This window comes from Phalacrocorax carbo, chromosome 3 (genome assembly GCF_963921805.1).
Source record: "Phalacrocorax carbo chromosome 3, bPhaCar2.1, whole genome shotgun sequence".
In the NCBI taxonomy this organism is placed as follows: domain Eukaryota; kingdom Metazoa; phylum Chordata; class Aves; order Suliformes; family Phalacrocoracidae; genus Phalacrocorax; species Phalacrocorax carbo.
The window spans coordinates 36,173,459-36,199,004 of NC_087515.1; the positions used below are offsets into that span (position 1 = coordinate 36,173,459).

Below are 25,546 nucleotides of genomic sequence, written 5' to 3' on the forward strand. Positions count from 1 at the left end.
GGGACCGCGTGGGGTGGGCAGGGCTGTGGGGCAGGATCGGGTGAGGTGGTCAGGCTCGTGCGGTGGGACCGAGCGGGGTGCATGGGCTGTACGGCAGGGAGGGAGTGGGGTGGGGTGGGCTGTGAGGGGACAGGAGGCAGGGCCTGACCCGGCAAGGACGGAGCCCATGCTGGGGCAAGGGCCTTGGCGCCCTGGGGATGCCGGCAGGACTGGTGGTCTCCCACCTCTGCCGGGCTCTCAGAAAGCTGGAACAGGGCACTGTGCTTTTGGTCCAGGTGTGCCAAGAGCAGGCGGGTCCTTGAGGAAAAATACTCTCTGCTCCCTCGTGTCAGGTAAAGGTCTGATCCACTCGCCGTTGTGTCTCCCGTGCCGCTGCGTGCAGCCCAAGGGAGTCTGGCTGAGGGCTGCCCGCACTCCTTAACTGCTGTTTCGGGCAACCCAGCCAAGGGACGGGCAGCTGCAGGCAGCACTGTGGCATACCTCATCGTAGCCCCAGTGAGAGAGTGGACTAACGAATACCTCCCGTGCTGAATCATTACTGTCTGCATTGATGAGTAACTTAAGAGACGTTTCTGGAGGATTGAAGGGTTGGTTACAAACCCAAATCCTTCCAGTGTAGACATGTTTCCTGGCCCTGTGTATCAATTCCTAGGATCAGGAATACATCGTTTTGTATTGTAAAGTGTTATCATATCCAAATGCAAGTTTTCACTCTTGAATTGTGTAACATGATAATGAGTATGTAAATTATGATAAATCATTTTGGCACCTAGTTTATAGGTATGTTCTTAATGCATATGATAGCTGAGATAAGCTTTAGAAATAGCTGTCTTGCTTTAGTCCTTTTCAAGACATCTTGTATATATTCAGATGGCCACGATTAAACAAGAGGCTGGTTCTTCCCGCAGAGAAAATGACACTGCATCTGTCACAGTTAGGGTTGAGATACTTCACCATCACTCACTCTTACCATGTATCACTGATGTATGATGCTAAAGCTGTTTCACTTGAATACATGGAAATCAGACTTGAGCAAGGAAGGCCAAAGTGAAATGAAAGTGACAGTGCTCATCTCAAGCTTTGTTCAGAGTTCTGAAGCAGGAGAACAAGTAGGAAATGTGACGGTCATTAGGATCTTGCGCCTTTTCGATGTGAAAATCATGCAAACATTAATGAGAACTAACAGTTTAAAGAATGGTGCTCTGTCTTTTAAGAGAAACAAATGAAGATGAGGAATCGCATTAAAAGGCTGTATTTCTCAGTGCATTCTTCTGTTTAGAAAAATTACTGTCTGCCTTTTTGTTTTTCTTTTTTAAAGATCACTGCTGAGAAAAATGACAGCTGGCTCTGTCTCAGTTCCTCAGGTCATACCACTTCGAATCCCTCTTCCAGGGAAGTCTAAACATGAAATAGACACAAATACTTTCGTAGAAATAAAATCAGGTATGAATAAGAGCTTTGACTATGTAAAACATTTTCTTATGTGTTCATTTGAAACTTTTAGCCTCTATATTTTTGTTTGCATTTAATTATGATTTTTATGAGTGCCCACTTCCTTAAGGAACTTATAAAATTAACCAACATGTTTTGATACACCAAATATCCTTGCACTTAATTTTATTCATTCAAATGATATTATTGACATGAGTTATTTCATATATGTTAGCAGTGTTAATTGCTTCCAAGATCAAGCTCTTAAGCTGTTGCATTTTGCACTGACTGCAAAACCAGTGCTTGAGAGTATCATGGCCGGGCTCACCCCAAAGGTTTTCCCTACAATTTTTGAAATGCCACTTTTCACCGAGGGAGAAAATAGCTTTTATGTCATTAGAATGGACAAGCCATTGCAATGTTTTCATACAAAACCATTGCACAGCTACTTTATGGAGAGAAATACTGCTTATAATTAAATTGTGTTTGAGTAACTAATTTTTTATGGGAGAAACAGTTTTGGTCCCAAGCATTCAGTCATTTATGGAACTGCTTTATTTTGTTCATGTGACAAAAATCAAGCACAGTACTGAGTACTTTGAAGCTTAAAGCTTGTTTTTCACAGGTTGAATACAGTTTGGCTAATTACTTTCTCTGTGTCTTTCAGATACACCTGAGGTCTCCATTTATTACACTTTAGATGGAAGTAAACCAGAACTGATTAGGAAACCTGGCTGTGGAGAGCATAACACTTTTAAGTATAAGGGTCCTATCATATTACCAGTTGGGAAAGTAATGGTCAAGGCACTGGCAGTTACAAAGTAAGTATCCTGTTTTATTTTAGATATATTTTGACAAGGGACAGATATCCCAGTCATGGCTTTGAGTCATACTGGTTAAAGCACTCCATACCTTGTGAATAAGAGATGCCCCTTCCCCCAGCCAGTGTGCAACCTAAGTGATTGTCATGGGTTGCATTGACTTTGCTTTCTTGTAACACTTTTTACCTATTAAGTGTTTGTGCGGATGGATTCTCTCTTGGATGTTTATCTCCTGGGCTGTGGATGTAGGCCAATGATCCGCAGAGGCTGTGGGTGAGAAAGTAATAAAATACACTATACTTAGAGCTCAGCCTTTTGAGCATGATCATAAAAAATGCCAGAGGAACTAGTATGGTGTTTTCTGGGTCATCCAGTGATTCAGCAGATTTATAGAAGTTGGTCTTCCCAGGAATCTGCTCACTTTCTCCCGAAGGAGCACAGAATGCTAAACCTCACAGCTTAAGTACAATGTTAGTACAAGGGTAAGGTAAAAATATAGTACATAGAAAGAAAACTGGATTTTGCTGCACAGCCACGTTCTCCAAACTTACTTCATGCTTAGAGACAGAGAGAGGACACATAGACAGAGAATGCATACCCCGTTGTATTATCTTTTATTTCCAAGGGACCAGAAACTTCCACTCCAGTTGGGGATTTGTGCTTGCTGTTCCCCACTATTAGCACCCACAGGTAGCCTTTGATTGTGTCTGCACTGGAATGCGACACCAGAAACCTAGGCCTATATGTATTTTCTGATATTGTTACCTGGATTAACACTTGTTTCCAGTATGTTTTTATTAAGACATTTTCAGGTGGGCTAAATAGATGCTCTAGAATGACAATAAATCCTAAATTAAGGGTTTGGTCATTTACAGCTATTTTAATGTTACTGCTGTAATTTAATAAATGGTAGATCGTGACAGTTGTTATATTGAATAGGATGCTACCTGCTGCTTGGCTGGGAAAATGAATATGGTATTATGAATGGAAGAAAAGTCTTGCTCTCCCCTCTATTTTCTGTGATGCTGGCAAACAGTAGTTACTCCAGAAAGCAGATACAGGAGTATCAAGAGTTTCACCTGCAAAAGATGTTGAGGGATTAAAATATTCACACATTTTATTGGTAACTTCTTAGTGTACACACTTTAAACTGAAAATGAATTCAAAAAAGAACAAAACCAGGCAGTAGTTACTGAGAGTATTGCCCAGGATTATACTTATTAACTGAAATAATGACTCACAAGCTTGGAAGAGATGTACCAGCAAATGAGCCATGCTTATCAGTGATTTACTTTTTGATGCACATGGGTTTGTGGCATGTGTATAGCTTCGTGCACATTGATTTTCAGGGACTGCAGGGAGAGTACAGTTGTAACAAAGGTATTTCTGGTAGAGTACAAGCAACCAAGCATCCTCTCCTCTGTTGAAGAAAATGACAAGAATTTCCTAAAAGATATCACCACACAGGCAAGTTTTAGCAAATTTAACTCCTTGTCTGAATATAAAATGATGCATGTATGCTATTACTTAGTGATTAAACCTTGATTGTCTATACTTTTTATATATTTTATTACCTCTGTTTGCCCATCTTTGCTGCCTCAGTCCTTTTTGTAATACTTCACTGGTCTTTCATTACCAGTTCGGGTCAAATATTTTAAAAATATGTTTATAATTTAAGATTTTCAAATGCTTGCATGGAAAATAAGCATGTACTTTTAAAATCATAGTGAATAACTATAGAAAAGAGGATTAGAGCAAAACAAAATATTTCATTTGGAATTCAAATGGAATTACTTTTTAGGAGAGGGAAGGTGGGATGTTTATTACAAAACCAAAGAAGAATGGAGTGAATGTGGAAATCAAGCCTGCCTGGAGTGAAGCACCCCAAGAATTTCAAGGTATAGTATTACTTTATAAGACTGAAATAGCCTTCTGTCTTAGCTCCTCTTAGGTAACTGGTAAAATATGGGTAATTTCAAAACCGTCTCAGAAGACAGATCATCTGGGAATTCCAATTTCAGTTCCTCAACACTGTGAATAGAGAACAAAAATTAACTTCCATACATATCACATTACCTCTTAAAACATACTAAAAAGTCATTCATTTCTGAGCAACATAACAAGGTCCAGTCTCCCTGCATGCCAGAAAATGCTGTTAAATTGATAGGATTGCAAATCAAAGGATTTGGAGCTCTTTACTGATGTTTGCTTGCAGTAAGATTCCAAAATAAATACACAAATCAAAAATGAAAGCTTTTATCTATAGGCGAAGCCTGTTATTCCATGGTGATGGCAATGGGACTGTTTAAGAGCAGGGAATCGTATTAATGTTTACTCATTAATTTACTCTTAGGAGCTGTGGTTTCTTTGAGCACGCAGGAAAGAAGAAAACCATAAATAGAGAAGTAAAATGTGAGCTCTTTCAGAGAGAAATGAGGTTTCTTCTAATTTAATTTCTTGTAACTATGCAGTTTATCTGAACCCAAAATCTGGTTGTCAAATACATTTTTAAATATGCTTAGCTATTGGAATTTAAAATGAGAGTATGTAATAGTCATGTTAAGATATATGTTAACTGCATGAAGTGAATGACAGTCGAATAACAGGATTATAATTTTAGGCTTGGAAACAGAAAGAAAGACTGCTAACAGGTCCCTGCAAGGACCACAGCTCCATGCCAGTCATTTGGAAACAACAGACTACAGAGAGGAATCCTTCTCAGCACCACCAAGAGAGTTGTTACAGGTAAGCAAAGGGGTGTTGAGGAAAACTGTAAAAGGCTGTCATCAGAACTGAGCTCTAAAAAAATAAAGATGTAAAGATTTTTGAGCATTCTCATATAATGTCTCAGAAGTTAATGACTTTGGCTGTATTATAGAGTACTAATTTAAATTTACTGGTAATGTCACACAGGAATAGGAATGCCCAAAGCAGTACACCATTACCACTAAGGAGAAAACCAGGCAAAGCAAATTATCAATGCCTGCATTCCTACTAATTCCCTTTTAAAACATTACTGAATCTGCAGTTAGCAAACAATTACTGCTGTAGGTTGGCAAGTTGGTATTTAAAACTTAATATTCAGTAATGCTGTTTCAGAAGTAAATAGCAAGACATTGATTTATTTTTGTTGGAAGAAGCTGTGGTTCCTTAATGCAGCTAATGTGGGAATCAAGTGCGGTAGATATTCCTTAAAGCAATGCATTTCAGTGCAGTTTGTCTCAAATAGCATCTTTAGCCGATTTGCTACTCTCATGTGCATTTTGCAAACATTTGCTTACTAAGGCTAGAGAATTACCTTTATTTCAGTTTGCTAGTTCTTCTGCAGTGACTAGCCGGAAAAGCTTAGCAAGCACACTGGTGGCAAGGATCCAGAGGAAAACAGATTTCCTCAAGTAAGTGACTTCTCCTTTTAACATATTTGTCCTTGGAAAGTAACTGAGCAATTGCCTTTTGCAATCAAGTTGATAATACTGAAGGGGTCTGTAAAAACAAGGAAAGCAAAGACAGGCTGGATTATAACTGGAGAATGTGATCTAGGTATGGCTTTGAAGATTCTTTCTCTTACATATAGTTATATTTACATCTCACCATACATAGTTAACAACTATCTCATCATCCTTTAAAAAAAATTCCTACCACCTATAGGATCAAAGGAAAAGCTTCTTTTCAAATTAGAGTACAGCCCTCGCTGCTGTAGGTGAAAACTGCTCTCTGGACTAGTCTCACAGAACATTAGTGCTTATCAGTATTGAAAGGGTTATGTATCTACATTAGTGGTTCCCCATATTGCAGCAGTGAAGCCTGATACAGATTGCGTGTCAGGAGACTTGTTTACCTCACATGGTGAGGAAGAAAGTATGAAACTCCATAGCAGCCAGGGAGCTTTCTGTCCTGCAAAGCTGTTTAGAGTTCGGAACCTCATATCATGGATGCTGGGGCATGGTCTGGTGGACAACCATAGCTTGGAAACTACAACTGAGAAAGCGGCCTGAGTCCTGTCACACCAGGTTCCAGATTAATCATTATTATGCAGCAGTAAAATACCAAAACAAGCTCAGCCAGTTTCCTCTTATTTTCAGATGTGCACACTGTTCTGCACCTCGCCTGTCTGACCCCTTGGCTCACTTCTGTCAGGAGTGTGGATCTCCTCTCCCACCGGTGCCAGTACATCGGTTCCCATCCCCTGAAGGAGCACAGGTGAGCAAAACATCATAACAATCAACAAATCCTCTTTGGAGAAACCAGCTTCCTCAGCAAATTACACATTTAATGCTGGCAAAACTGTATTTAGTCACACTTCCATCTGGGAAGTGTTCTGATTGTTTTATTTTGTTAGATACCTTTAGCAGTGGACCCGATGTAGGTCTTAAATGATGGGCAAAGCTAACCATAGATTGTTTCAAGTGCCATATATTTTAATAAGGACAACAATGAAAAAGTAAATTGTGTTTTATTCACTTGCACCAAGGAACACAACAAAATTCAGATTCTTCCTCATCCTGCAACAAGAACCACTGCATCTTCAGGACCTGCATATGCACCTTATTCGAGTGCTAACTAGTGCAGTTAGTCAGTTAGTTAGTAACTAGTGCCTATGTCATTGCTGCAGAAGATCCATCTAATATGCTTGAAACCTTAAATGGTGGCATGTGTGGCCATATGTAAGAGTACCGAGTTTTTACAGTGATGCCTGTAACCATCTTCTCTAAGCTCTTCCCAAGAGATAATAACCTGACCTAACAAGTCAATAGTGTATTTTTTTCTCCTGTATCATCAGAAAGTTGTCTTGTCTGGGGCAATGCTCAAGTGATGACTGAGAATATTCAGCACCTCTTTAGATTAGGTTCATAATTAGGAGGATATGAACTACCTGCACATATTTTATAGTAGCATTTTAAATATACTGAAAATTAACTTAGTACCTTTCTGGCATATTTTTAGTAGTCAGTAAAGCATTCTCTTTCCAGTTGTCTTCATATTTTCTCAATGGCCTTTGCTCTTTCAGGATTAGTATCAGCATCTGTTGCTGTCAGTTGCTATGTTGCCAGTGACTTTGCTGCTGATGTAGTCCCTGACCAGGAAAATACTGAAAACCTCATAATAACCTTAATGATCTCATTATGGTCCTTAACATGATGTGATGTGGCTTTTTCTTCAGATGGCACCATGTCTTGAATGCAGACATCTCGTGCCAATGAACACGCCTACTTGCATTGTATGTGAGTCGCCAATAGCTCCGCAGCTGCAGCCCCAAACCAACAACTGCGTAAAGGTACTTGAGAATAAATATAACAAAATAGTGATCTACCTCCTGGCATGCATTTTTCTAACACATTACTTCATTACAAATATTTTGATCCAGTTTGGGATTGCATAATTGCATTATGTCAGCTTTAAGAGTTAATAGGATTAAAAACACCTTGAATAGAAATAATCATTAAAGGTAAACCACATAAGCTCAGGAAGGCAAGCTGAAGAGCACATCATGAAGCAGTCTGAATGACAGGAATGCACCCACTGTGTTCAGCAGAGTGATATTCTATGATTACATGATTTATGGCCTTAGTGTTACTAAGCATTTTAAGTTTATTAAATATGTCCTTATTACTCTACTTACTTCATTCGATTGTAAATGTTTAGCACAGAGGGGCTGGCAGGACTTGGGCAGTGGGTGTATGCCCAAAACATTAGAGCGCAGTCTTGATCAGTGATCCAAAAGTGCTAGTGGTCTTAACTAGGCAAAATTTGCCCTACAAAATACTCCATACCTAGGGGCATGGGCATCCAAGTAGGGGCCCTCCTCGATGCCCCCGGTTCAAGGGAAAGGGCGTGAGGAGGAGAGGACCGATACTGCATGTCACAGTTGGTTGCAGAGCTGGTGTCAGCAACAAGGTTTTGGTTTCTATGATAGTGGGACCCTGTTTGAGGATCAACATCTGCTTAGGAGAGATGGGTTCCACCCCACAGGGCAAAGATATCTTTGCCAGCAGGAGAGCTGGGCTAGTAAGAAGGATTTTAAATGAGAAATACAGGGAGGGAGGGTTACCAGCAGCCTGGTGAGGGAGTGATGGACAAGGCTGACAAAGCAAAGGGTCTTAGGTGATTTGGGTGAAAGGGAACACTTAATCAACAAAACAGGGCTTAAGTGAGGTCACTTCAAGCATTTGCATGTAAGCAAGGAAGTGCCTTAAGGCATTATGATGGAGAAACCCTCCCAGACCCTTTCTGTGAAATCAGCATGCTGAGGACCCTCTCTTATGCTCCTTTACACTAACAAAAGCAGTATGGGGAGTAAACTCAAGGAATTAGAGATCTGTCTACAGTTGCAGGGCTATGATCTCGATTCGACCACAGAGAGGTGGAGGGATGGCTTGCATGACTGTATGGGTGACATCATACCAGGTTTCTGCTGTAGACCACCTGAGCAGGAAGAACCGGTAGATGACACCTTCTACAGATAGCTAGAAGTAGGCCCTCATTTGCAGGTCCTGGTCCTCATGGGGGACTTTAAGCACCTCAATGTCTGCTGGAGGAACAACACAGCAGGGCATAAGCAATCTAGAGGTTCCTCAAAAGCATTGATGACAACCATACAAGTGATAGAGGTGCCAGTGAGGAAGGGTGCTCTGCTGGGTCTCATACTTACAGAGAAGGAAGGGCGTCTTGGGGGTGTGAAGGTCAAAGACAGCTTTGGCTTCAATGACCATGAGATGGTGGAGTTCAGGACCCTGAGAGGAAGGAGCAGGGGCAAAAAGCAAGATCACTGCCCTGGATTTTAGAAGAGAAGACTTCGGCCTCTTCAGGGATCTGCTTGAAAAAGTCTAACGATATCCTGGGCTGCATTTAAGAAGTGTGGTGCCAGCAGATAAAGGGAGGTGGTCTTTCCCCTCTATTCAGCACTAGTGAGGCTGTATCTAGAGTACATTGCCCACTCTGGGCTCCCCAGTACAAGACAGACATGGACATACTAGAGGGAGCCCAACAAAGAGACTCTAAGATGATTAAGGAACTGGAGCATCTGGAGAAAAGACTGAGAGCTGGGACTGTTTAGTCTAGGGAAAAGAAGGCTTGAGGGAACCTCATCAATGTATATAAATATCTGAAGGGAGGGTGTAAAGAAGACAGATCCAGGCTTTTTTCAGTGGTGCCCAGTGACAGGACCAGAGGTGATGGCACAAACTGAAACACAGGAGGTTCCCTCTGAACATCAGGAAACACTTTCTTACTGTGAAGGTAACTGAGCACTGGCACAGGTTGCCTAGAGAGCTTGTGGAGTCTCCATCCTTGGAGATATTCAAAAGCTGTCTGGACATGGTCCTGGGCAACCTACTGTGGATGGCTCTGCTTGAGCAGGGCAGGGTTGGACCTCAAGAGGTCCCTTCCAACCTCAGCCATTCTGTGGTTCTGTGGTAATTGCAAGGGAATATTTTTTGAAAGAAAAGGATGCTGAAAGGAAACTATTGACTGAAGACTATCACATAACAAAGGAGACTCATAATCTGAGGGACTTATCAGCTTGAAGTCAAAGCAGGTTATAGACGTTGGCCCAAATTTAATGTCTTATGACAACTTTCATGTATGTGCAAAGACAGACCTGAACTAAGCAGTGCCAACAATCAAAATATCAGACTCATTATTCTTAGCCCTGGTGGAAACTCACTTGTTGATAGTGATTGTGCTAAGATCTTTTAGGGCACCCTTATGGTATATTATTATGAGTGCAGTGACTAAGAGAACTCACACTAATACATAAAAAGATCTGGAGGTATTGATTCTGGATCTCCTGAGAGAACTGTACCATAGTTTAAAAAAATTGTCAACAAGATGTGTGGATTTTTGATGACCGGGCAATTTGGCCTAACTAAAGTCTGAAGCCCACAGCACAGGCTTGAAGGACCTCTTCTATCTGCAGGGCTGAATAACCACAGCACTTTGTAAGATCGAGTCCTCTTTTTATTGTTGTTCATAGTTTTCAAAGACATGTGAAATATATTCTTTCTCTATTTAAAAGGGAAAAGTAATTTGTCAGGCATGCGGCACAGGAAATCCTCTTCACCACAAACGCTGTGTGACTTGTGAAAGCAAACTGCCTGAAATACAGATGGTAAGGCTTCTTGCATCAATCACACTAGGGTTAATCAAATCAGAGCATAACATTGTTTTTCTTTGGAAAACTGAAGTCATACCCCTGTGTGCCTATGTTACAAAAGCAGAGAATCCCTCCCCCATGCCATATTCAAGCCCAGTGCTCCCCCAGATGCTCCATCGCAAATGTCTAGCTAACCATAAGTGTATCATATACCTTCAGGTTTCTCCTGTGGGGGTCAGGATTGCAAATGCCATCGTGAAAGCTCAGAAGGCTCCTAGAAAATGGGTAGTCTTGGCTCCAAGGGAGTCTTGTTTGTGTTCAGATTATTTTCAATTTCAGTAGAAAACTTGAGTATATACATCAGGAAGATAATTCTTGTTGATTTCAATTATTTTGTGAAAATAAAATATTCTTTTACATTATTTTTCTTATCTCCATTTGCTGCTTTCCCTACGTGCATACAGCTACTATGCTTGTATTTTGCTGTGACTCTGCACAGAGGTGAGAAAAGCAACAACGAATGTTCCCTTTAAAATTGCTGTCTGTTTCAACTGCCCATTCAGCTTGCTCATTTGGTTCCATAGAAGATTTTTACTTTGACTTCCAAAGAGATGAGTCTTGTATAAAAACCTTATGGTACACTTCATTGCTCCAGGTTGTGATAAATACAGAAGTGAGAGAAGAATAATGATTTGCAAGTTAAAATCTTGTGATTATATTGGCAACATCCTGAGTCCTAAAACTGTAAGTGGCGAGAGGCCAAGGTCTCTTGTATAGCCACTGAGGTGTCATTTCAGAGTGAGTTTCAGTAGGAATCTGTGCTTACCTAAGATAAACATATGTTTAACTGCTTCACTGAATGTAGATATTAATATGTAGCTGCATATGTAGTTAGGCATATGGCTTGAATGGTGAGACCTGTAGTAGCTAAGAGAGAAAGTTAAATGCTTACTGAATTATTATTACTAGTTATCAGAAATTGTACTAGTAACAGTGATTAATTAGTGATAACAATAGTAATTCCTAAATAATTAATAATTAGTAATAATGCTAGTATAACTATTAATGGTTATTAAATAATTTAGATTTAGAATATGTTTAGACTTGTGCTTTGGTAAATCTTATCTTCCAAATGAACCCCCAAGTTACATTGATCAAATTGCAGTGCAGGCCACAGATGAAAATAGGGCTATTTCGTGTTTGCTTACTTGCTGTTGTAGTATCTGTGATCAAAATAATTTTTCTTGGGTTCTGTTCCTTATCCATATTCCTGACTTGCAGAGAAAATAAACTGCATAAGCCCTGAGGCAAAACCTAACAAAACATTTTAAGACCTGTTTGTCCTAACTAGGATCTATAATTAACCTCTAGAAGTTTCAGCTGAAAAATCTGTTTTCTCTGGCGTACCCATATAAGTTAATTGTAGTGGGAAAGCTAGGTAATATATAACTTGTATGAGGTAAAAGAGTGCAAAAAAAATTTATGTAGCAAATATCAAACTGAGAGAAAACTCATTGTCTGAACATACTCTCCGTGCCATATTACTGCAAAGAAAGGTATAAAGAAAAACAGCTGTTGGATTCTGGGTTTGAAATATAAGTTTATCAGCAGAGAAACTGCCCTCTTAACTTCAAGTTACTTATACGTGGGGCCATATTAATAAATACTCCGTGTAAAAGGACATGATTGATAAGGAAATAATTTTCTTTACACTTAGTTCTGCTAAAAATATTTAGAAGTTAATTAATGCCACATTTTACTGTGGTTTTGTAATGAAAAAAATTACAGGTTGGGTCCAAGTCAGTCTGTTGCTTATCCTAGGTTGAAATAATTCTTTTAGGCTGAACATTACTGTATGTTATCGAAGCAACTTGCTTTCCTCTGTCACCTTAGTTAGCTTGTGAACTTTTCTTCGTAAGAAGTATTTTCTCCCTAATGCTTTTTTTATTTTATTAGGCCATGTTTGGAGGAGATACCCCACCACCTTATCCCAGCCAGCAAAGGAAGACAGTTTTGTGCTCAAAATGCAATCATGTTAACCAATGTGATGCCCGTTTTTGTGACTGGTGTGGAGCCAAGGCATGTGCTTTCAGTGTTTGTGTTGACAAATCTGATTTTACTCATCTGTGACCTGAAGCAATTTCAAACTTATCTTTGCAAAATTCTTGTCAGTTAGTACACAGCTTATTATTATCAAAATACTTGCTTAGAGCACACGGGATTATATAAAGAAAAATTAAAGGCTTAGATGACATCCTGACCCCACGTCAGTCAGTGACTTCAGGGTTTAGAGATTTAAACAAATTACCATGGGTCAATGAGCATCGGCTCATTGCATCAGTTGAGATGCAATAGCTGTGTACTCTGCCAAAGTAACTTCTCCATCAAAGGTTAAAGTATAGGCTAGCCTAATGCAAGTTTTCCATATCTACTCTGGGCTGTGATCAGGTAATCACCAGAGATGAGATGATGCATGCAATCATTTTTTTGCTGAAGGCCTCATTAACTTCACTGAAGTTAAGTACTTTCTCTTAACTGCTGCACAGTAGAGCTTTTGCATGGTACAATCAATGTAAACAATTTCCTCTGGCTTATATTTTTATAAGTATAGTGTTTCAAGCTAAGATCACACTTGGGGAATTTTGTTTTTTTCTGTGAGCTGAGTCTACATAAAATTTGAAACACTCCCCTGTATGCATACATAACTCTTGGTCCTGTACTGTTCCAGGGGACACAGGGTGGTGGGGGTAGTGTTAGAATTGAACAGGAAAGAATTGCAGTCAGTATTCAACATCAGAGCACACGCTAGTAATGACAGGGCTTTACCAAAGAAAAGAAATATTTTTGAAAGTGTGTGTTAAAAAGATAACATATCAAAATGCTAGATCTGTCAGAAAAAATGTTTGCCTTCATAGCACAGTGCTGAGATAGCTGAAGATTTACTGTCTTGCATCTGCCGATGTGTTAGCATTCTGGTATCCTGCTTAATATTTCTAATCTAATAACTTTAGGTAGTGCTACTTTACTTCATTTTAATTCATGTCATTGCTTTTATCTTTCCTGAACTGTGCATCATATGTTTCTGTAGTGACGAGTGTTTCATTCAACTTTCCAGCCTGGACCTCCTCCATCCTACTTTACTTGTTTCAAGTGTGGTACAAGCAACCGTCCATACGCTCGCTTCTGTGGGTCCTGCGGTGTTTACATAGAGCCCCCATCAGGGGTGGGTTCTTCGAACAGCAGTTTCATGGATGCTGGGGACTCACTGGGGTCTTCTGAGGTAAGACACACAGTATTACGAAACCAGGTTTGAACACAGCTGAAAGGCTAGTCCACTGCAGGTAGAGATTGGCACAACTCCATTCATTTCCTCTTTGAGACAACATTGCGGTCTGTGAGCATGGTGAGGGCAAAACCGGGGATATGTTTATTCTGAGGACTTCTTTCTGCCAAAAAGTAGCCTTAGCCAAAGGTCTTAATTCAGCCTTATTCTAACTAGGAAAGTGAGAAACAATCAGTTTTTCAAAAGTTTTAGCTCTTTAAGTACTTTTATCTTATTACTTGTGAGTTATTTGTGCCCTGCCTGATACAAGGTATTCTTTCATGCACATGTAACAGTGCTTTGAAACCTCTGTTTTAAGAAAGACTGTAATACTTAGTGAGGCCAGCTTTTGTCCTACAAAAGCATACATGTCGTTCTGCAGGCAGTCATGAAGAGTTTTGCTTTTGCTTGAATATTTGTGATAAGTTGCTTCATTGTTACAGACTGGTAATTAAAATCAAGAATTGTTTCTGATTCTTCCCACTAGCTTTTTCATTCCTTTACACTTTTGTATACTAGTCTAGTTAATTTCTGCTTCTAAGGCATTTAATTATCTCTATATTACTTACACTTTTCCTTCCCTTCCACTCCCCACAGGCTAGACAATTTCAAGCTCAAGTTGCCTGGCAGCCTTCTCCTATTTCCTTGCCCAAATCAAGGGCAGAACTAAAAGAAAGAGAAGATAAAGGAACCCAAACCATTGGACTTTTTTACCCATCTAGCAAAGTCTTGGAAAAGAAGGAGCTTGAGCTGATTTCACAAAAAGAAAAGCTGGAAAAGATGAGTGATCATAAGCCTCTCCTGACAGCCATTAGTCCTGGAAAAGGTTAGAAGTTTGACTGTATGTTTTCTAAACAAAGCTGCAGTGTGTGACCTTGCTTTTTCTTGAAAAGATTATTGTTTATGGAATGTGACATCAGTAGGACACTGATTTATATCTTTACAAGTCTGTCTTCCCACCAGTCACTTGTAAATGCAGTGCCTTAGAGTTCAGATCACTGCTCTCCATCAACAGCTAAAAGAAAGCCTATCAGTAATATTAAAATTATGGTTACTGACCCCTGTGCAGCCTTACTAATTTTCTAGTAGCTTGATTTCCTCAGATCCTGCAAGATCAGGGCAGGTGTCCTATATTTGAATTGGAAACCACTGAACAACCACCCCACCTCCCAGTATCCTCCACCACCCCCTGCAACCTGATGCTCACTTAGTGCCGCGACAGTGCCTGCTGGAGTATTGCTAAACAGAACTCTCAGGCACAGGGCATCATAGCTCTTAAAGAATATGATGAGGCTTATCTATGTGAAGAACTTGTTTGGGATGCTGTTGTGGAATAAATTATAGAAGTTTCAGAAGCAAAGGAAACTAAACTAGAGAAAGGGATTCTTAAACAGGATTACAAAAAATAGGGTTGGTAGAAACCTTAAGAGCTCTTGTAGGCCCCATCTTCCAGCCCCACAAAGGTATCAGTACATCTACATCACTCATTGCAGAGACCATCCATGCGGACTACTGTATCAGCACTGGAGATGGTTTTGTTTCACAGCCCCTAGTTTGGTCAGTTAGTTCTTTGTGGAATCACTTGACTGTTGGCTGTCATTAAAAAGTTTGCAATTTTTAGAGATTTTAGTTTTACTATCCTGGGAAAACTCCAACATCAGCTATCTGGATCCCAAACCCTTGAAGCCAGTCCATCAGTATTAATTAGGGACCTAGTAAATGGCCCAATTTGCAAAACTGTCTTTAATCTCACAGGGCAGTCCAGCTGTGCAGTCCGGAGAATAAGTTAGTTTTAAATCACTACAGCATCAAACCATGGTTACTTTTTTTGATCCGCTTTCTCATCTCTAGCTCTTTCCTACAATCAGAGGCTGTTATTGGAGTTATTTATCTATTGGGTAGAAGACGTTATTAATGAATGTTAGGATTTCCTCCTTTAACTCCGTGTACGAATAGCCAGATGATGCACTTTTATTTTTAAAATTATCACTATGGAAATCTGTTTTCCTACTCCTTTGCTCTGAAATGTGGCATGTTCTCTTAGACATCACTGTAGGAAATACAACACTTGACTCAACATGTCAGGGAGCTTAATTTATTCAGAGATAATAAAGGATTGGCCTGGAACAGGAGGAAAAAAAAAGTAGCACTGAACATTCATACATCTCTATCAGAAGTACAGCTCTTGACTTGCGAGTGAGAACTCCTTTCACTGGGGAAGGTTGGGAAGAAATTCTGAACTGCTTTTGAACTATGTTAATTTTTATCCATTTAGCAGAGGTAACTTTGTCGAAGTCACACTGTGTAATGATTTCTCCACTAGACCCTGCCAAGGACTGAGGAACATATTTCATTCTACAAATCAATAAATGTCTGTTAAAGTCAAGCCTTTCATGCTCTTCCCTTTCTTTAATGCTGAGCTGTACATATGGCTTGAAACTACATGTATCAACAAGACCATATGCTATCAGCCAGGGAAATCTTGCTTATATATGCCAAATATGTCAATTTTTTCTTCAATTCAAATAATATCAGACATTGATATAAAAGTTTTTAAATACAAATGATGAGATAAGTTGGGGTTGGTTTTTGGTTTTTTTCATTTCTTGACCTATCAGCCATTAACTAACCTTCTTTCCTTTTGTGAAGATTAAAAAAACCAAACAGTTAGGACAAGGAAATAAAAGGCACTACCAAAACACTAATCCTGTTATGTGTACTGTATTTCTTTTTTGCTGTACTTTCAGTCTGTTTTGAACAAAGGCCAAGTCACTTACCAGGTAAACTTGACAAAGAAGCCTCCCCTTTTCTACTCTAACAAACAGTAAATCAGTGTGATATAGGTGTAATCAACTACTGACAGCATGAATTCAAGTATTCCATCAGTGCTGCCAAAAATCCTTTTAGGTGTAATAAAACGTGAAACGTGCAAGAATATGTTCCCAGCCATCTGGATTTTTTGAAACAAAATCTGGGGATCTAGGCAAGTTATGAACGAGTTTATTGCAAATAATACTGACTTTTCTGGAGGGATCACTCACCAAGCAGTAGTTAGCTTAAATTTTTTAATTACTATTTTCAACTTATATTAGTTTTGGCATGTGAGACCATGGCAGGGAACAATTCATGTTGCTCTGAGGATCCGTCTTTTTATATTCCTTTAAAGCTGCCTAACAAATAAGACTTGCTGTTTTAGTTTGTCATAGTTTCTACCAGTTCAATCTTGGAACAGTCCTCCAAGCACAAAAATCCTTGTGCACTTGCCTTTTCTAGTAAAAGTCAGAGCAGTACTTTTCTTCTGATTTGGTTTCTCTTCACTGTTTTGAGCTTGAAGGAAAAGGATAAGGTCAGAGCAACTTCATTGTGTAAGTTAAACAAGGTGACCAAGCCTACACAATTTATTTACAACAAAATTAATCATACTCTGTACTTTCCATAAGTATGCTCAAAAATAAAAGTAGCCAGATCCTGATAATAGTCACCTAAGACTGAGAACAAGTCCTTTTGTTTCTTTCTATGATGAAAACAGAACACTGCTGCAGAAATACTGGGAAATACTGCAAAAACTCTAAATGGCTTAAGATTATGTGATTCTGTGAAGATGAGTTTTGAATCCAGACGCGTTCAGCCCCTCACGTTTCATACCCTGTACCAGCATAAAGAAATTCTGACTCTCTCCCAGAGATCCTGACAGGCAAAAGAGCAGGAATGGTTAAGCTTTTAATATGTTCTCCCATATATAACTGAAAGGCATTTATTGGGGAATAATTTGTATAGACCAGAATGCTGTATAGATTGAGTTACTATGTCTGCAGTTTTCAGATTTGGCTTATTGCTACCTGTCAGTGATCTCAAATCAACTAAAAGTCAGTTCAGTCATGCACAGTTGCTTAGTTGTAATATTGTACTTTTTGTAATGATGTGGAATAGTGTGAGATTCTCCTTGACACGGGGACAGTTTTGATTCCAAAGGACAAATCCAAGACATGGTTTAATTGTGTATAGGGGTGCACGAAGGCTGAATTATAACCTATCGATAAGAAAGTATTTCACCTTTTTTTAGGTTATAACTTGCTTCTCCTCTTCTTGATCATATGAATTTTCTAAAGAAAAATCCGATATTTTTTTGTCTCAGTGAAAATATGCTATCTTTTAAATCATCTACCACATGAGTAGAAGAAACATTAATCACAGTTTCAGGGATTTTTCTCCTGCTTAACTCTCTCTGATCAGGTTACTGGAGGAAACAGTTGGATCATATCTGTGCTCACCTCAGAAGCTATGCTCAGAACAACCTTGAATTCAGAGCACTGATTGGAGAACCTCAAATGGGAAAGGTAGGAAGGACCTTGTGAGTAATACCTTCATATGCAGCCTCATGAAAAGATTATTGTGGCTCCTAGATAAACACTGGAAAAATATATGTCTCCCTTTTCTTTATACCTTGACCTGTTCTTGCATGTAATTCATTTTGGTTTGTTGTTCCATTTTTGCTCAGTCTTTCACTGAAGATTTTTTTTTCTGCTTTCTGTCCTATGGCAGTCTCTATTCTTCTCTCACCTCACAGCTATAAGAGAAGTGATAGAAGGCAGAAAGCCCTGGCTCAGCTGGTTTTATAGTATCCCACAGCAGGCAATCACGGAAAAGGAGAGATCACTGCCATCTATGTAGCTGGTCAGTGAAGTAAGCCCTGCTAGAAATGGGATGTCATGATATGCTCGCCTCTGCTCTAGGCTGGATTATACCAGCAGATAGCAGCAATTCTCTTTGGCTACATAGTCTACTTCTAGCATAACCGATGCTAATATGATAGGAACAGGGTATTGCTTTTCTTACTGGAGATGTAGTCTTCAGGATGTCACCAAACTGCATTAAAATGATTGAAGGGGTAATAGCAAGAAGGTGGAAACTGGAGATTCTTCCTAAAGTGTCCTAGAAGATCGGGCTGGTATGACTGACAGATCATGTGGTCCCTGTCCTGAGGGAGGTTCAACTCTGCCTAAACTGTTCCTGACATGTTTGCCTTGAAGCTTTTCAAACTCACCAACAATGGAGATTTCACAATTGCCCCAGGCAGTCCATTTCTGCACTCAATTATCCTTGCTGTTCAGCTGCAGTACTGTATTGCTTCCTTCGGCAGCCCTGCTGGGTTAAGGAGTTGCATCCTCTCACACTGCTTCCTAGGTGCTGCCAGCACAACTGCTTGTGACAGTATCCTGTGGACTGGATCAGTGGATGACCCAGGCTACAAATAGCCCTGGAGGGGAAAAAAGGGGCATCAGAGGTGGTACATAGTAGGTTGGCAGTGCACAGCTGGAAGTGGGATGCGGTAGGGTTGGGAACTCCCTGGAACTGGCATAGCTGCTGGGAAGCTCTTTTCCAGTGTCTGACTTTGTTACAGTTCAAGCTTACTACTTTTTAGCCTGTCCTGACTGATGTGACACACCAGTCAAAAAAACCCAGTATTAGCACACAGAAACAACTACAGAAAAGTTCATGAATTCTGGGGGTCAGAAATCTAATTGTTGTTTGGCAGATTACACTTTCGGGAGGTAGGTATGACGCTCCATCAGATACTTTGCATCTGAATTCTATATCCACTGAGACCTGTTAGGTCCACTGATATGTTCAGAAGCTGTAGTAAAGTATTATATTAAAGATATCTGCTTGATGGAGATGAAGTATAGGTCCACTGCAACTTGTTTCCTTTGCTAGAGGATTCAAAAAGATATGCCAGAAAAATATTAAATTGCTACGAGAAGGCTATTCCTGCTGTGCCTTGGCTTTTTGTCATCCTATTGTCTTGAAACCACTGCCCCCAAAACTAACAGAAGTGATTCAAAGTCGTTTCTAACTATCTGGGTTTAATGCTGCTTTTTCAGTTTTCCTGTAGATTAGAAATATAATTAAACTTACCTCAAAATTCTCAACCTGCTGCAATAGAACGTTGCCAGCTTCGTTCCACTTCTTTATAGTCCCATCTGCACTGATTTATGTGTAACTTCAATAGTCTTCCTGCCAGCACTGCCTTCCCAATGAATTGATACAGAAAGTTGCCCATGTTTTACTAGAGACTCTGCCTCTGCAGGTGGTACAACTAAAGCAGCAACCAGTTCTCCTGGAGAAGGGAGCCCTAAGGACAACACAGCCTTTCATGCAGCTGCAAAATCTGGGTGGAGAATGAACTTTCATGAAACATAGCATTATTGCATCTTTTGGATTCATTTGGCATTTCAGTCATTCTGATATTTCCAGTTACTCAAAGTACCACCTGCCCCTTGCTGAGTTAGATTGGAGGTGTTGGTACAATATCACAAGTAGGCAAAGGCCACACGTGATTTTGTGTATTGGCTCCATAATAAACATCGTCAGCAGGACTTATTCCTAAAACTATTTCTGTGTACTTTTTGTAAGAGGTACTAACAGCTGCTCTTTCCCTCTAGATTAATTCTGCTGCCATCCGTGAGGATGACTATGAAGTCACTATTACACTGAATTATGCTCTTGCTACTAACAAGGTCAGTTTGAGTGTTGAGGCCCATTGTTAGACAGCTGGTCTAAAGCTGTTGCTACACCAGTCAGCGTAACGCTGATGTATTTTAAATTCAGGTCCAAACAAGAAATTCTTTTGTTGAGAGAGTGTTAACTCATCGCTTCAGAGAAAGGAATCTTCTTCTTTTTCTGTTGGAGCTGGCTGAACAGGTATCTTTATCTGATTAAGCCAGACTTCATGGTTATGTTGCTATCATCTTGCGTTTCATTAGTTTGCTATTAATATAAACATTCTTCATTCAGCTGATGTTGTTTCATCACTCTAGCACCCCTTAGCCCTTGATCTTACAGCCTCCTTTTCTTCAGTCTGCATATTGTTCTCTTAAGAAACAATCATTAATTTTCAATAGTTTGGAGATGTTTGCCAGAGCTCCTGTTAACTGTATTCAAACACTTGAAATCCCTACCTCCAGTGTTCCAAAAACCACCCACATATTCATTTCCAGCTTTTCAGAGATCAAAATCTACTTTTTCAAAGATCCAAAATTCAGACTGTATCTTTTGTGCAGAATCTCTAAAAGCTTACCTTACCAAGAGGTATCTGAAAAGGTGTACCACGACATTTCACAAGGGAGGAGTTAATCAGATCTCCCAAGTAGTAGACACACTTCCATTTGGTTGAGCATCTTCATTTCATTAAGTGAGGTTGTGTCACTTTTTTTTAAAAAATCAAAACAAATACCTAACACAAGGTTTGAAATAGTGCTACATTATTTTACCTCAGAACAGAGTTCAACTACATATAATAATTTGTCTTGTGCTAATTTGAGATGGGTATTAAAAGCCTAAATATTTTTTCATATGCAACACCACTGTTTTGTGCTACTAAGATTAGCACGTAATCCTGTTATAATCTGATTAACCACCTGCCTTTGACGATTGTACAGGATATTCATACTAATAAACCACTGAAGTTCAGCAGTCATTACCTGAATACTGTAAGAGAAGTCCGACATGGACAGGACGGCGGCCAGGCTAGTTCTGGTGAGAATTTTTTTACCCCCACTCTGTCTTTATGATAGACCACGTAGTAGTCAAAAACACAGAAGTAGTGCTTGGAAGGTTAGACAGACAGGCAAACAAATATACTGGCACATTCTGTGCCTACTTTAGTTGATCTTTAAGTGTCAAAATGTGGCTGAGTTCAGACTTGAGCAATGTACAGACTCTGCCAAAAGCTCACGGGAATGCTTCATCCCTAGGGGACAGCTCGAGAGGCCACTAAACTGCAGCTGCAGCTCAGAGCAGTGTCTTTATTGTAGTGATCAAACTTAAGATGCTTTGCGTAGTCTTTTACAACAGGAGCTATAAATGTCAATATTATCTCTACTTTTGAGCTGTGCCAGGGGCTTCAGCTTCAGCACGTTTGGCAAAGATAAGAAATGATGAAATACATTCATTCTAGACCTTGTTTTCAGAGATGCTTAACTTGCATCTCCCATTGGTGTCAGTAACAGCTCAGCATTTTAGGCATCTCATATTGGACTTAGGTTTTCATTAAATCAACTAGTTGCAAAGTCACCATTAGAATTCAGAAATTCCTATAATACAATTTGACATACTTCAATTCACGTGTAAGTTTCTGCCAGTTTGTGCTTCTAATCTGAGACTTGGCAAGTGGCAGCCACGGCACTAGGAGCTGGTTTTCTGGAGGATCCATAATGTGACTGATTCCAGGCACGCTAGTAGCACCAGCTCAAAGGGTTGCCACATACTACTTCACTTCCTTATCAACCCTCCTGCGCATTGGTTGATTACGTCTTTTAAAAATAATGGATGTACCTATCTACTCAAGGTCCTCTAGTCTTCTGAAGTACTTGGGAGCTAAACAGCACTGAAAAATCGTAAAGCTTTTAGTCAAAACAATTAATGAATCTGAGTCAAGCCTGTTGAATAGCTGCAGCCAGTTAAAAAAAGACTCAAACTCCCCAAACTCCACATTTCACTGAATCTTCATTTCAAAATAGCAAGTTTTTAAGTCTGTCTGAGTGTAAACCTTTTGTTAAAACCAGTCTGAAGTGCAAAAAATATTTCATCACTTTCTCTTGTAGAAAATTGACAAATATTGCTTTCATTTCAACACAAAATAAAATATTTTTGTGGCTAAATTATTTCCAGATCTCTCCCCCAGGCTCTTGTTAGGATACTGACTTTGAATTAACATTTGTTTCTCTTTCTGGTAGGCAAAGAAGATCATAATCTTTTCCATTCGAGAGGCAAAATAAAAAGAACAAAATCAAGAACACTTACAGAAAAAGAAGATAAGCTCCCTGTAGGTATATTCTGCCAGTACAGGAAAAACTACCTGTAGAGCAGCACTAACATGAAGGAGGGCATCCAAGGGTAAAACCAGAAAGCTTTTAACAGTCATTGGGGATGGGGAGGGAGAGAGAACAAAAGTCCAACTTAACATAAAACCTGAAAATGGGTAGCTGACGTTTATTACAGAACTGGAAATAACAAAACATTGCTGCTACTAAGATCTTAACTGGATTGTTGCTCACATTTTTGGTCCAATGCTGTTTTACTGACACAGCCTTAGGCCTAAAGACTGTTGCAGAATAATTTTGTTACAGGTTTTTCTCAGAAGCAACATCAGATGGAGGCATCATTGTTTTCCCTTGACCCTTACTGCTTGGTTTGACTCCATAGGGCATACCCTCGGCTGCACTGGAACTACTGTTTGCAGTCAGACTGTGAACCAGGCAGGGATGATCTACACAAGCTTTTACACCAACTCAGTTTCCCCATCAAGCTGAGATGTCAGCACAACCAAGGACAAGTTTAATGCAAGAAGCAAGACTTTATTTCCACTAGGGACCAAATATCATGGAAGCAATGCCTGCTAAATAGGTTGTCAGTAATGGCATGGAAAATTTCAAAAGGGAAACGTGCATTAATCTAAGCTTGGGTCAGTTAGCCAGCTCACCAGGTGGAAGAAGTTATAGAGCTTTGTGACGAGTCCAGAGATAAAAACGCTTGGTCAAGTGATTGGGCTTTCAAAAGGGGAGAGGAAGGAGGTAGAAGGCTGGTGGAAAGAAATAAAATAAAAAGTTTTTAGATTTTGTTGTTTTAAGATTTAGTTAAGTAACTTCTGCAAGGCAAAACATATTCATTTGTTAAATAAAATACTTCCACAAGTTTTGGAAGCTTCAAAGTTTAATTCTGTAGCAAAGAACTTGTGCCCTTGTTTAATTTTACTGTGTTGAGCAGATCTTTGTACAGCCCTGGAGAGGTGCATTGATGTACCTGGAAATTATTAGCTTTACGCTTGCTGAATCAAGACCTCAACAGCGAGGCATTAGCCTGGGTTATCCAACGCTTGCTCAGATTCAGAAAGACATTACCACAGAAGGGTCATGGATTAGTAATACTGAGGCTCAGCTATACTGCATTCATGCCACTGTGTGCATTTTCCACCTTTACTCAAAGGCAGAATGTGGCCCACCTACTTGCATTTTCACCATGTGAAACGTTACTGGCTATTTTCTGTGTTTCTGCAGCCAGAGGCCAAACTACTGGACGAACTGGGTCCAAATGGGAAAGGAAGAATCACGGTGGTAGAACAGCTGCTCAGTGAAGTAAGTTATTACTTGCTGAATTTTCCAACTCTTTGGCCATTTACTGCATGAATATTAGCCTTGTATGCAACTTCAACTTTATGCTTAGGAGACAACATCCTTGCAATACAAATTACTGTCTTCAGATTGAAAGAGCATTTTAGAGAAGAAACAGCCTATTTTACATTTATGTATGTTCTCCCCAAATTCCTGCTTGGCCAGTGCGTAAGGCATTCTGCTCTGGGTTTGTCAAGGCCGTACAGAAAGAAAAATATATTAATTTTATAGTTTAGGGTCAAGTCCTCTGAATAGCAGAACCAAGCATAACCTCTACCTTTTTGCTGTGTGGTAAGGTGCATCCTGACTGTGGGATCTAGCCTGACTGCCCTTGTTACATACATTTACTCTGGCTTTGAGCTAGGAGACAAACATTTTCAGAAGAAACAATACCACACAATGTGAACATTTCTCTGCCTTGAGCATAAAGTCCATTTGCCAACTTCAACTGGCGCAATATTTAAGCAAGGTGAAAGCTGAAGAATCTTTATGGCTTTTGACAGCTCACCTTCCCTCTCCTGTGCCTTCTAGGGAGCTGACCCAAACTGCATCAGCAACGAGGACCAACCTGTTCTCACGGTTGCTGTCCTTAACAAGCACGCAGAAGCAATCTCCCTTCTCGTGCAGAAAGGAGCTGACATTGACCAGCAGTCAGGACCGTAAGTGAGCACTGTTTCTCTGCCTCAGGGCTTTTGAAGTTTTTACCAAAAAAGCACTTCTGCTCCAGTTTAAGAGAGGATTAACCTCCCACCCCTCCTTCAGAAATCATGATGGTTCCTAGTATATTCTGTATCCTCCTATTCGTTTTCCTTAGTTCAATTTGCTATACCACTTCACATACCAGGGCAGTTTCCTTAGGTAACAAAATATTGCTCATTCCTCCTGTGCAGGCACAATAACACTGCTCTGCATGAGGCAGTTCTGCTTGGACTGGAAGGAGAGGAGTGCATCCAAGTCCTGTTACGGTAAGTACTGCAGCCGGGCCTCTAGCTCAGCTACAGGCTACCCACAGCCTGCTCGCACAGATCTAGTCGGCAACACTGAAGGGCCGGAGCCTGCCCAAGGCTCAGCGCTCGTGTCTCACAGGAAGAGGCTCCCCGAAATTCTGAAGTAACTCTGCATCAACATTTACCTACAGGCCACTTCGCTAATCCCAGTAACTTGGAATGATTTTAAGTAACAATCTGTTCTTCATTTACAGCTGCAATGCAAGCATAAAAAAGAAGAATGCAAAAGGGCAATCAGCTTATGATTTGGCTGTTACAGCTGGAAATAAGGAAGTTGTTTCATTGTTCGCAAGTAAGCTTGGACAGGGAACATTGGACAAACTTACAAAACCCAGGAATGTTGGTTTCACCAGTGTCTGATTGCAACCGCCTTTGCCCCAAGACGGAGCTGGAGGTTCCTTGAATTCGGGAGCACCTAAGCGCATGCGTCCAGTTCTGTCTGCAGACTTCACAGCCCCATACAATCATCTCAGGTCCCGTAACAGCCAGCTGTTCTGTACAAGATTCCCCCATTCCTTCCCAGCAGGGTCGGAGCACAATTCTTCGTTGTCTGCGCTCCATTCTGCAAGATTTCTTTTCCTTTCCAAACCTGCACAAGGAGAGGGACCAACCAAACCTTCCAAGGCACAAGGACATTTTAAGAAGACCTGATGAACGCTGCTTAAGACTGTGCAACACTTGAGCAATAGCACTGTACTTTGATT

The 25,546-nt window shown here is 40.1% G+C and overlaps 1 protein-coding gene across 2 annotated transcripts; it reads left to right on the forward strand.

The window, feature by feature from the left end:
* The first annotated feature begins 141 nt into the window (after positions 1-141).
* DZANK1 (double zinc ribbon and ankyrin repeat domains 1) lies at positions 142-25,546 on the forward strand. Of its 2 annotated transcripts, XM_064446487.1 has the most exons (21): positions 142-332; positions 1,319-1,443; positions 2,099-2,252; positions 3,602-3,719; positions 4,054-4,150; positions 4,873-4,997; positions 5,562-5,647; positions 6,335-6,452; positions 7,414-7,527; positions 10,267-10,359; positions 12,301-12,423; positions 13,460-13,624; positions 14,264-14,492; positions 17,900-18,003; positions 20,110-20,184; positions 21,106-21,202; positions 22,402-22,490; positions 23,722-23,799; positions 24,367-24,494; positions 24,726-24,800; positions 25,037-25,546. In XM_064446487.1, exons 2-21 carry the CDS (start codon positions 1,335-1,337, stop codon positions 25,200-25,202), a joined length of 2,343 nt encoding a protein of 780 aa, XP_064302557.1. In that variant the 5' UTR covers positions 142-332; positions 1,319-1,334; the 3' UTR covers positions 25,203-25,546. The 2 variants fall into 2 exon arrangements, 1 of the variants encoding a protein (XP_064302557.1); XR_010372073.1 differs by lacking the exon at positions 24,367-24,494 and having other exon boundaries at positions 25,037-25,047.